This window comes from Leptonotus elevatus, chromosome 2 (assembly GCF_054856555.1).
Source record: "Leptonotus elevatus isolate MCC_2025b chromosome 2, RoL_Lele_1.0, whole genome shotgun sequence".
Taxonomy (NCBI): domain Eukaryota; kingdom Metazoa; phylum Chordata; class Actinopteri; order Syngnathiformes; family Syngnathidae; genus Leptonotus; species Leptonotus elevatus.
In genome coordinates this window covers 17,744,417-17,756,434 of record NC_141240.1, presented here as the reverse complement: position 1 = coordinate 17,756,434, position 12,018 = coordinate 17,744,417, and the positions used below count along the sequence as shown (strand labels likewise).

At 40.2% G+C, this 12,018-nt stretch overlaps 1 protein-coding gene across 1 annotated transcript in view; it reads left to right on the top strand.

Annotated features, from left to right (window-relative positions):
• Window positions 1-4,105: 4,105 nt before the first annotated feature.
• The window catches only part of cntn3a.2 (contactin 3a, tandem duplicate 2), a 62,848-nt gene continuing 54,935 nt past the window's right edge, over window positions 4,106-12,018 (top strand). The window contains exons 1-2 of the mRNA XM_086069156.1: window positions 4,106-4,653; window positions 10,763-10,899. Of these exons, the coding sequence (XP_085925282.1) occupies window positions 10,845-10,899 (55 nt within the window). The 5' untranslated portion in view covers window positions 4,106-4,653; window positions 10,763-10,844. The remainder of the gene's footprint in view (window positions 4,654-10,762; window positions 10,900-12,018) is intronic.

The following is a 12,018-nucleotide window of genomic DNA, read 5'->3' as shown; positions in this document are numbered from 1 at the left end:
GGAGCTATAATAACAGCACCATGCTCACATAAAAGCATACTGAGTCTGAGATGAAGATGATCCTTGCAAGTTGAGTCGGGGTCACATGAGGGACTGTGGGACATACAGCAACACAGTTACTGCAAATCCAACAACTGATGCGGACTTGTGTTGGTGGCAACAGTGATATAGAAAAGGGCAACAAGGCTGGTGATAGTAAAAACAAGAGATTTAAGGATGTGTCTTTGAGAAGCTCAGACAAGGATGAGCAGGACAGTTGTATACGGAAGACTGTTAATAAAGTGAGGGACAAAGGGATGGAGTGCTCCCTTTTTATTTTCTCTCTTCTTTTTTTTTTTAGTCATGGGAAATAAGTTGTTTCACCCAAAGCTGTCAGTGGATGCTTATCAAGAACAGCGGACCGTGAGTTTTCTGCAACTCAGTGTTTCTTTAGGGCAGATACTTTGAAACTGCAATCAATTGAGGTGAAGTACTGTATATTTTCCTTGCACCGTCCAGAATCCAGGTATATATTCTGTAAGGGATACGGAATCTACACAGCAAACAACACCCTCCATTCATCTTCAGATCCTCTATTCTGATACAGGGAGAAAAAATGGATTCAAAGTAACAAGGGAAAATATAGAGAAACCTCTGGACAAGAGCAAGCGTAAGAATATTGCAGGAAGAAAAGACGAGATACCGATAACGCTATCTATTCAGAATGTTGACGCCGTAAATAAACCACTTTCACAGCAGTTTTTTTTCTTTTTTCAAACTTTCTGGCACATAACAAGCGTCAGTGTTACAGTAAGTGCGCTCGTAACATTAGGTACGCTAGCACGAGCCAATAAAATCCTACACTAGAGTTGTACCAAGAATAACAACGATAATAAAGCTCAGTTTCAATCAACATTGTCTAAGTTGTTTAATTTAATGCCTATTAATATGTCCCTGTCATGTTGCTGAATAACTAAACCAAATATTTATTATTAAGTCAACTGCAGAAAGTACGAGGCATCGTGGTAAGATGAAACAATAGTAAAAGTTTCAATCTAATATGTAGTCAATTCCTCGTCCTTTGTTTTTTTTTTTTTTATTCCCAAATTCAGTCTTCTCGCTACTTTATAGTTGCCAAGTCTGCTTTGGTGGCTGAAAGTACACACATTTTTAGAATAGCTAAAAGCAGGTCTAAGTTGTGGCGTAGGTAAATTTGAGTTAGACAGATATAGCGCTCCTTGGTGGATGTCATTGTATTGAATTCATAACAACAGCGTGCGTCAAACTGTCTGAATCATTATAGAAATAAATTCATTAAATGCATTGTATTTATCATATTTGTAAAACTACCTTCTTGGCCTTCCTGGATGGGGGGTGTCACACATGGACACAAACGATCTAGTTAGAAGGCGGAATCAAGTGCCCACGTCATAGTGGTCGCCCTGGCCAATCTTAACATCATTCACCCATGGAGATCTTCTTGCAGTTCCTTATAAGGGTATCCTACATTGTGCAAAAGAAAACTCCAAGCCACACGCACAATTACATAGCCTGGGAAAAAATAAATAAAAATAAGTTTACTTGAGCTACGGAGCTTTTTTTTTATTCTAGTGGGCAGCTAACCCAATAATTATTATATAGGGTATAGTGTTTATTGCAGTGGAGCATTATTGTGCAACTCTTCACCACTGAAAACTACAATCATACAATAATAAACATAGAGTTGAATGAATAGGCCTACCTCTTGGACCTTCAAAACTGTGCACTCTGATCTTAGAAAAGGGGACCAATCCACTTCATCTCATTTTGGGATGGAAGTTGTGGAGGTGTACTTTTTATGGTGGCTTTTGAGTGAATATGTCCCATTCAGGCGTGACATTCATGATACCAGAAAAATAAGGCAAATAGTGTCTGAATTCTGCATGGAAAGCCTATTAAAACACAATTTTTACCACCATCAATAGCATTGCGGGTGAGCTCTTTGTTTTTACCATTCTGCATATTGCTTGTTATATTTTCACCTTGTCCAGATGGTCATACATGGAAGTGAAGAGAATAGGTCCTCTTCATTCTCCGCTAAAGAGAAACTAGATTTGGTGAAGTCCCTCGCCCCCTCCTATTCAAAATATGCTCCGCTTGCACACAAAGACACACACACACATTGTCTGAGTAATTTTATCACCCACTCTGCCGCTTTTGTGTTTTTAGTCACTTGCAGCTCATTATATTGGATTGCCGATACATGTACTGTGTGCTCAGGTCCCGGTGGCTCCGTCTGACCTCCCACATTATATCTGGTGGCTGGCTACTCACATCTCATAAACTCACACAGACTCATTTCATGTCACATGGCATGTGTGAAATGAAAGCTTGCTTTGAGTAAAGAAGTGTGAAGAAACTTGATGAAATTCGAACAGTAAGAACAAATCATGGTCAGAGATGACCATAAATTACACCATAGAAAATTTTCTTGAATGAAGTTGATTTTATTCAGTGGAGATGTTGTTAAATTAGTTGCTTTAACCCTGTGAGAAAAGAGGATTTTTATTATCATTTTTAGCTATTCAGTTTGCATCTTAGTTGATCTGTTAGTGTTTATGAATTTTAGAACATCCGTTTTGGACTGTGTTAATCTGATGAAACTTCCTTTGGAATTTGGGAAAACTACCTTTGACCCACACTTATAACCACTATACATATAATCCCATAGCTCAATGAATACATCTTTGAAAATGTAAAAAAACAAAAAAAAACAAAAAAAATAAATAAAATCATGTTATGTCACATGTTTAAAAGCTACGAGCATTGGCTCGACATTTATTCTGTCAAAACAATGTACTGTATTCCCAATGTGACATTTGAGCTGAGAAAGAACAAATGCAAAATTAGCTAATGATAACAAGTTACGTATGCCCCCCCCCCCTCCCTTCCCACACACACACATTTAATTATTGAACATCAGAAGCTTGAGCTTTTTAGGTTGGCACAAGTCACTTAGCATTCACAAAAAAATTATTATCAACAATCCTTTTATATAAGGTTGTGGATATGTTGCTTCTCCAAATTTGTTGCCGTATTCATTAATGCACCGGGGATCATGTTCCTCCATGTTGCTTATGACCCTGTTTTTTTTTCCTGCCTTAAAAGACCCCACTTTACATCTCCCCGTTTTGTACTATTTTCTATTTGCAGAGGTTGTAACAAGCTTATTTTGACAAAGTAAAAGTATCAATATATATATTTTTTAATGTAGGGAGTAATAGTAAAAAAATAAAATAAAATAAAAGATTATAATAATAATAATAATAATAATAATTTGAAAACAAAATAATCCAGTAAAGTACAAATGATTGAAAACAAGTACACGGACCACTAGGGGTTGTGTAACTAAAGAATTTTCCACAGGAATGTGAGGAAAACATTAAAACTTGGTCTAGCCAGCCACTGCGCAAATTTACACAATGCCACATGCTGGACTTCCACTGGGCACGAAAATGGAGCGTTAGACAACGTTGGCTGGGAAAGAACACACTGTTGCGTGATACTTCCAGCTAGTGAAAAATCCTCTCACTGGGTTTGAATGCAGCTGAGACAGATTTGCAGAACTTGTCCAAATGGGAAAGACTGTCCTATTTAAGGCCCACCACGGCAGTGGATTCTGCATGGTGGGAATTTGCGGCGTTTGCAAATAAGAACAATAACAGACCTCTTTATGTGCGGCGGAAGAATTTCCCGCTCTCCTTTCATCTTCCACTTTGAAAAATTGTTCAAACTCCTGCTTGAAACCCCCCCCCCCCTTTTTTTTTTCTGGTTCTCCCTCACCAAGACATTCGGGAATAGAAAATAGTTGAAATGAGTTAATGTGATCATGCAATAATTTCATTCAGTCCACTTTTGCATGGAAGCAGCTCAGCCTCCCCCTCCAACCAAAAACCTGTGATTAACAACTGGTGATGTCCTATCCCACCACTCAGACCACTGTCTTATTTGACTGACAAGCAACCACGTGGCGTGGTTGTGATGTGATGTGGCGCAAGGTGGCGCAGCTCCCTGCCAGGTGCCTTTCTCACCAGCACCTTTAAGTGCGTGCACGTACACTCATGCTGCTGCTGCTACTGGTGCTGCTCCTCCATTGCCTCGTTGCCGTGCTGCCCACTTCTCCTTCCTGCTCTTCCTCCTCCTCCTCGCAAGGGGAGTTGACTTGATGCGCATAATAAATCACCTCTGCAAGATTGCCCCTTACCCCTCCTCTTTTTTTTCTTTCTTTTTTTTGGTCCAAGCCCGATTTGAAAGCTTCGCGCGTTGGATCGGAGACCGTGGAATGATTTCAATGTGATTCAGCGCCACAAGCAACGTGGGTGTTGTGCGTGCATGTGAGCTGTGCCTTTGCGCGCTCACGTGTGAGTGTGTGTGTGTGTGTGTGTGTGTGCGCGGTGTTTTCTTTTTCCTTGTTCAGTATTCATTTTTTGTGTGTATGTGATGAGGAGCGGAGGAAGAGGCGGGAGCAGTAGCTATGAAGCGCGTGTCATCTCGACTCAATTTCACCTGTATGAACGACCTTGCCATTGTGACCGAAATGTTCCTAAAAGGCTTTCCATGGAGGATACATGTGTCGCCCATTCCCTGAGAGCTGAATCTGCTCGCCGTTGGCCTCAGGACACTCAAAGATAAGAGGTGAGACACACGTACACATGCACGCGGACGCACAGCACACAGAGAAAAGGCGAGAAAACAGTCAAACCTGTGCGCGTGCATGGCTATTGTAAACGTGCATGTGCGCTAAATTATTTACATTGTGCCATTTGTCTTTTAATATTTATTGCACCTAATAAGTCTCACCAGCTCTTGTCTACCTTCTCAATTTGTCTCAATCAAGCAAGTCACACTCGAATGTATTGCATCATAACTATACTAATACTAATACTTTATGATAGGCTAGAACATGGTGACATGCCCTCCTAACTGCAGCCAATTCCTCCACATTGAGTTCAGTTTTATTTGTGGTTTAGAAGGGCATGCTTAAACCCCTATAAAATATGCATTGATTACTATTATTTTCTTCTGGGTCAGAGAGTGATGCATGGAGTTATATTAGTAACGGCGTGGTTCGGGCTACCTGGCATGATGCTACACTGACTGCAGCCTCACTTGTGATCACTCTGTCAAATATGTGGCAGGAACCCAACAGCAACACATTTCACGCCCAACTCAGTCTCAGTGGATTGCATTGCAAATGATTTTATGTTTGCTACAATGAAGGCCCACCTCCTGCACAATCTAATGCAAGTGTTTCATATCTAAAAGTCTGTTTTTACAAAGATTATATCCAGTTTTGATTGACACTGTCAGACGTCCTCAATGATATATATGTAACACATGCGATCAGATTAGGCAGTAAACAAATACAATTATTTTCAATTTTAGTCCTTTGCTCAATACTCTTTTTGAATGGTAAAATGTCAATGGTTCCATTGTCAATATCAGTAAATTTCCTGTTCAAATACCAGGCGAGACGCGGAGTGCGGCAGCCAGTGGCATCATTCACCTCAGATTGCGTAATACCTCACTAATTGGGTTGAGGAGGCTTGTAATTGCAAGTGCCTGTTTCTGTCACTCTTCACAGCTCCAATATTGTTGTGTATAATGTGCACTTTCTATATGCTCTTATTCAGGCTAATGCATTTAATGTAGGGTTCACAAGATGCTAATCACACTTTTCGTATTATGTCAGCCAGATATCACTAAGTGCATGGTCATAGCATCATTTGGGGCCTAAGGTAAACACAACCAACCAGCCCCCCCCCCCCCTTCCCCCCACACACACACGCACACACCTGTACTTTAGTTCATCAAGGTCTGAGTGATGGAATACAATACAATTATCAATATAATTATTAATACAATTACAAATACAATTATCTGACCGTTTGAGTTAGCCTACTAATAGTTACCATCAAAGATTATTCATATGAATGTTTTTCCTCATGAACTGAAAAGTGTAAATTGGAAAAAAAATTAAAATTTTCTGAGCTAGATAGATAAAGTCCTTAAAATCTTACTTTAAGAATATTATCTAACAAGTGAATCATGTAATCACTTTTACTATAATTGATAAGAACATTAATCAACTTTTACAATTTTAACTGTTTACTGTAAAGGTGTTTTCATTTTCTATTGAACACTTTCAAAACTTGTCGTAGTATAAGAATGGATACAAAAAAGGTTGAGTGTAACGTATACGTTTGTTTGAAATTGCTCCCACTGAAAATGTTTCTAAATAGTAAAATACATTTTTCTGCTATGCAGTGTGAATTTAAGAACAATTTATTTTATAAAAAAGGAAACCAACTGGTTAGTCGTTAAGTGAAATCTATTAAATAAAAACTGTAGTTTTCACAGAATACACGATGATTCCATAGAATTTTCAGCGGCATAGTCTAATACTGAAATATTTGTCAGCTGCAGCCCTACATTCAGCCTTGTTTTATTGTTTAATAAAACCCTTGCTTCAGGTCCCTGCAAAACATTTCTCCTCAAAATGTGTACATTGAAATCATTGATGAGCAAAATGTATTTTCAAAGAAATAAGTTATTTCGAGCCTTGCAGTCAACTCAATTCTACCCACTTCCAAATCATCACTCACATATTTTTGCAACTATACTGAACATTTGATCAAAAGTGATTTTTCAAGATGTTAATTCCTCTCCCAGTGTAAGTTTGCTGACAAACTAAACAGAAAATCAAGACTTACACAATGTGTATTTTAGACGAGCAAATAAAGTTGCCTTAACTGAGAGTGTCCTTCTAGCTTAATGCTAACATGAATGGAAAATGCCATTGACTTGCTAACATTAGTGACAATTTTCACAACCCTTTAGCAATGGTTCTTTGAATACATATGGTGGAACATCACAGTTGAAGACAGATAATATAACAATATTCACAGGCATATATACTTCATCCTCAATATAAAAAATGGCTAATATTACAGCAAATTACTGAGTAATAGGATAGTAGAAGAAGTCTATTTTTCTTGGTTTGTCTTCATGACTTTTATACAGTGTATATATATATATATATATATATATATATATATATATATATATATATAATATACTGCCTCCCTTCATTATTTAAAAAAAAACAACAACACTTTTTTTTGGTGGGGACTGGTATGGATGTATGACATTTTCGTTCATTTCAGTGTGGAGATATTAATATTGAGATACTGTATGTCCTTTGAGTAAAGCTAATATTTCAAGGCATCACTGTATTTTAACCTTAAATTTGAATTCTGTATCTCAAATTTCAACGAGGGCCACATTAGCACCTCTCTGACATTTATTGAATTTGATAGGTCTCATTATACTGTGCAGATGTGCCTGTCTGATATGTGTTTCTTTAAATGGACCAAGGCGTGATGTGGGTGGGGTGAGCCAAAAAAACGACAACCTCACATCAGCTTATTTTATAGAGTGCTGTAGTTTTGACTGGAACCGTGCATTTAGAAATGCATTTGGTAAACACACACGCACACGCACGCACACACACACACACACGTTCAGTAGGTAATTGCAGACTGGTATGCCACCATGTCAGCTGAAATAGCTGTGATGAATGCAGTTTAGGCCTTCAAAGTAAGTAGACTCCCACTCTTCCAGCTGCACTGCTTGTTCAAGCATCACCCTACTTGGATGCTGGCAGAGTATGATGGAGGTGCTGGATGTCACCATCTTCTTTCTTTATGTCATTTAAATACTGAGAGGAAGGTACACGCTCCTTGGTGGAGAGTGATTCACACAGCGAAGCTTTCACACCACCTTGCATCGCCATCATCGTTAGCGCCATTATTCAGTGCAAGCTGAGAATGTGCGTGGTGTGTGGTAAGCATTGGCAACGGTGCACAGGCGACATGTGAATCTCTGGTCTGCTAATTTCAGTAGCTGGGTTTGACATGCACATTAGTATTTAGTAGAGGTGCATGTAAGGAGAGGACCGCGTGGCTATCCTGATCAAAAAGCCACTCCGAGTGCACATGCAAAGTTGGCATGGAGTGTTATTACCCAGTGTGCCCTCCACACATCACTCCTCGGTCTCTAGGTGCCAACCGACTGTACATTGTGCTCCCATCACTGAGTTACGGTGTGCAGGAAGGAAGGAAGGAAGCATAAAAATCCAATTTGGCCGACTTTGAAGGAGGGGGGAAAAAAAGGCCGGAGCACACATGAAAGGTGGTGAAGAAAATCCTGGCTGAGACTCCACGTGTCTGACTTGACATCCAAGACAGCTGACAAACAATTAGACCCTCTATAAGTAGTGCTGTGAACCAGGCTGTCTCGGGATTAGACCACAAATGAGCCACACATCACGGCTTATGTCTCCTAAATGGAAAGTGAGTGCATGTGTGGAGTCACGGTGTTGTTGGGCGTGCGCGTGCGTGCGCGTGGTTGCGTGCGTGTATTCGTTTGTGTGTGTTCCCTGACATTTGAGCAGATTGCTGTTGATATCTATCTGTGGGCCTTAATACATCATGAACCTCTCCCAAAGACATCATTCATTCTGTGTGTTCCAGCCTGTCACGAAGAAGGTGCACGCAAAAAAAATGGAGACCAACCACTTACCATTAAAATGCTTGTCTACAAAGGGGCATAATAATAGATGAAGTGATTGTTATAAATGGGGTTGATTGAGTGGAATACCTTGTTGATTAATCGAGTCTTGAAGCAGTTGGGGTCAAATGGAGAGCACCACTTCATGCACTGTTGTTTAGTCTTAATTCCTTTGTGGTCTGAAGAAGAACATTGTGATGTCAGACCGGGGAAGATGATACCTCCGCGATGAAAATTCCTCTAAGAGGAATTTGCTTCAATCTAACACCAACATTGAAACAATGATTTTTTTTTATAGACATGCTGTTGTTACTTTATGTTTATGGGCTTCAAAAATAAAATTTGTACTGGGAAAAAAAATTGGCAGGTGGAAATTGTGATTGGCTAGTAAAAAAGTTCATGCTTACAAGTACACTTAACATTTACTTGGTGGAGTATACTTCCAATAAGTACAATTTAGAAAAAAGTATATTTTCCTAATGTTGAGTATACTTCAGGTATACTTAAATATACTTATTTTTTGGTACTAATTTTCCAAGTACATTCTAAGTATATACCACAGTGTTTAAGCTTTTAGTACCGGTATATGTTTCAGTATACTTAAAATATATTTAACATTTACTTATACTTCCAATAAATGCAAGAAAAGTAAACTAGAAGTATACTTTCCTAATGTTGAGTATACTTCAGCTATACTTAAATATACTTCTTTTTGGTAAGGGAAATCAGTCAAAATCCAGCAAAACCGCCGGGAGTGAAGGGGATTGCTTCTGTAAAAATGGCTGGGAGTTAATGATGCCAATTTGATGCCTTTATGCTCCTTGTTTTAGTATTTTGTGACTACATACTTTTTGAGACTCCTCCACTTCTGCCTTGCCTCCCTATGCATTGGGCCCTCCATTTTTGATAGCACCAATCACAAAAAATCTCACTTGTCACAGGAACAGGTGGCTAGCATACACAGGTTAATCGTACCTTCTGACATTTTGTGGAAGAGCATTTCATTGTTCTGCCTGTCACAATATGTCACTGGTATAGATTGATGAACACAATGACATTATTTGTGGTAATTCTCTGACGTGGTCAGCGAAATTGGATCATTTCACATGAGCTGGCACAGTGGTTGGTAATCACACAGAAAATTCCAATGTGTTGCAAATTAGGCACAACATTCATGTTAACACGGCCTCCTACTGCGAAGGCAGAGTTCATAAGCCTATGAAATTTTGCCATATGCCAGCCATGCCCGCTAGGCTGTTTGAATGACGCTCATGGCCGTACGCCCCTGGAACAGGCACAGGGAACCCAGACAGGGAAACACTCCAAAGGCATTACTATAATATTTACAATGTTTTGCTCGCAAACATTAATTTTACAAGTAAATCATTACTTTGCGTCAAATGTAAAATACATATTGGTGAAGCTGGCGGGCTCCTTAATGGGCAAAAACAGAATCTCATATCTGTGTGTACACCCCTCTCACTCACTCACTCACTCACCTTAATACAGTGTTCAGGATTTTTTGTTGTGTGTGTGTGTGTGTGTGTGTGTGTGTGTGTGTGTGTGTGTGTGTGTGTGTGTGTGTGTGTGTGTGTGTGTGTTGACATTTTGTAATTGCATCATTACTCACTCCATCTGCCCCCACTCCTCTTCTGCCATAAGCAAGCGCATGGCAATTTGCAAACACATGCTCCAAGCAGACAGACACTTGTCCTTGATTACGGACCCGGGTGGAATGGCTTCCTCATGGGGCTGTCCAGGTCCACCGCAGAATGTGGGGAAGACACATTCTGCCACTGCGGGTAGATCTAATTGATTGGATAGCACCCCATTGTAAGGGCCAAGTCTCCTCAGGCTGCCAGAAAGTGAATCCGTACGAGTGACAGATGAGTTGTGTTGTGGGTCGCTCCCCTAATAGTCTAACATTACCTCAGGTCCCATATACTGTACCTGTGGTATCATCCTATATGACACCTCTGTGTGCAATGCGATCACAAGTAAGAGCAGGAATGCAATGCGATGCATCTCTTATCGTATTTGAAGTTCCATTTCATTTTGTCATTGTCTGCGCTTCCAGATTAGGTTATGGAAACACGTGAAACTGCAAGCATCACATGAAAATGATTGGCTGCTGAATTTGGCATTTGAAAGCAAAATTATCTTTTTGAAACAGGTCAAGAGCTGTCTCGCCAGGATCACAAGTGCCAATTCAACGCTTATTGGATGAAAGTGTCATTTGCCCTTGGTTGCCAAAGATGTCGTTGCCATGGAAACAGATTCTACTGTTATCGATCATCGAGTGTTTGGCAGGTAAGCCACACTTGTATTTTTTTTTTTTATATAGTCGTAATGATTCTCTCCCATTTAGACATTTACAGGTGCAGGATGCTCACTGAAGCGATGGAAATAATGTGATTGTCGGAGAGGATGGGCTGACGGTGGTTTGAACTGGGAGGGAGGGAGGGGGGGGTGCCTCTGTGTTGACATGTACTCACAAACACTCACTGCTCTTCATCCTCCTCTTCATTCCATTTAGCTGATGAGCAGACTTTTACCATTGTACAGTAGTTATGGTTAGACCCACTCTGAGGAATGACATTTTTTTTCTTCTGCTCAATACTAATATATACGTATAACACCAACAACAACTAGCTCTATTTTTGTGCCCAGCGCATATAGCACGAGGCGTGGTCGAACTGTGCAGAGGCGGCTCGACCTTGTTTTGGTATTTCTGAATACCCGTGCAAATTGGCACAGCGTGGCACATTTAAAAAAGGGTGTTTTGCCCCTTTATGGGCTTCTTTTATTCCTTTAAAAATGGATTACACCACGGTATTTTAAGCCCTTCCACAGTTAACTATAGGCATATAATGATTAAATCTTACCTTTGACACTATGGCGATATCATTTTTAATGAAATAATAGGTGTTTTGCAGGCTAGTTTTCTAATGTGGAAGTAAAATGCCCGGTTCAGTAAAACCCCGCCTCTCCCCGTGTGCTTGCCACACCCCTGGCGAGCTGGCTGCTGCAGTCAACTGTTGAGGCTCCGCGTTTGAAAACTCCTCTGAATGGCCACGCGACGTAAGCCATCAATTATTCAATAAGCATTTGAAACAAAACGGCTCCTTGCCACAAGAAAACGTGGAGAAGAGGAAAGAAGGAACCCCCCACCAAAGCGGGTCACGAACCCACAACTTGCTGTTGAGAGGGCAAGCGCACTAACCACTACACGATTCCTTCTGTGAGGTTCAACAGCGCAAAAGTTATACTTGTAGTTTACAGAAGTATCAGCCAGAACCTTTTCTGGGATTTTAAGATGGCCAATGGGCTCTTTGCACAAATCCACTACTTCCTGAACTCAGTACCACTCCTTCGTTTCCTGTCTTTCCACGACGACAATGGCCAGACACACCTGGATTAATCAGTTTG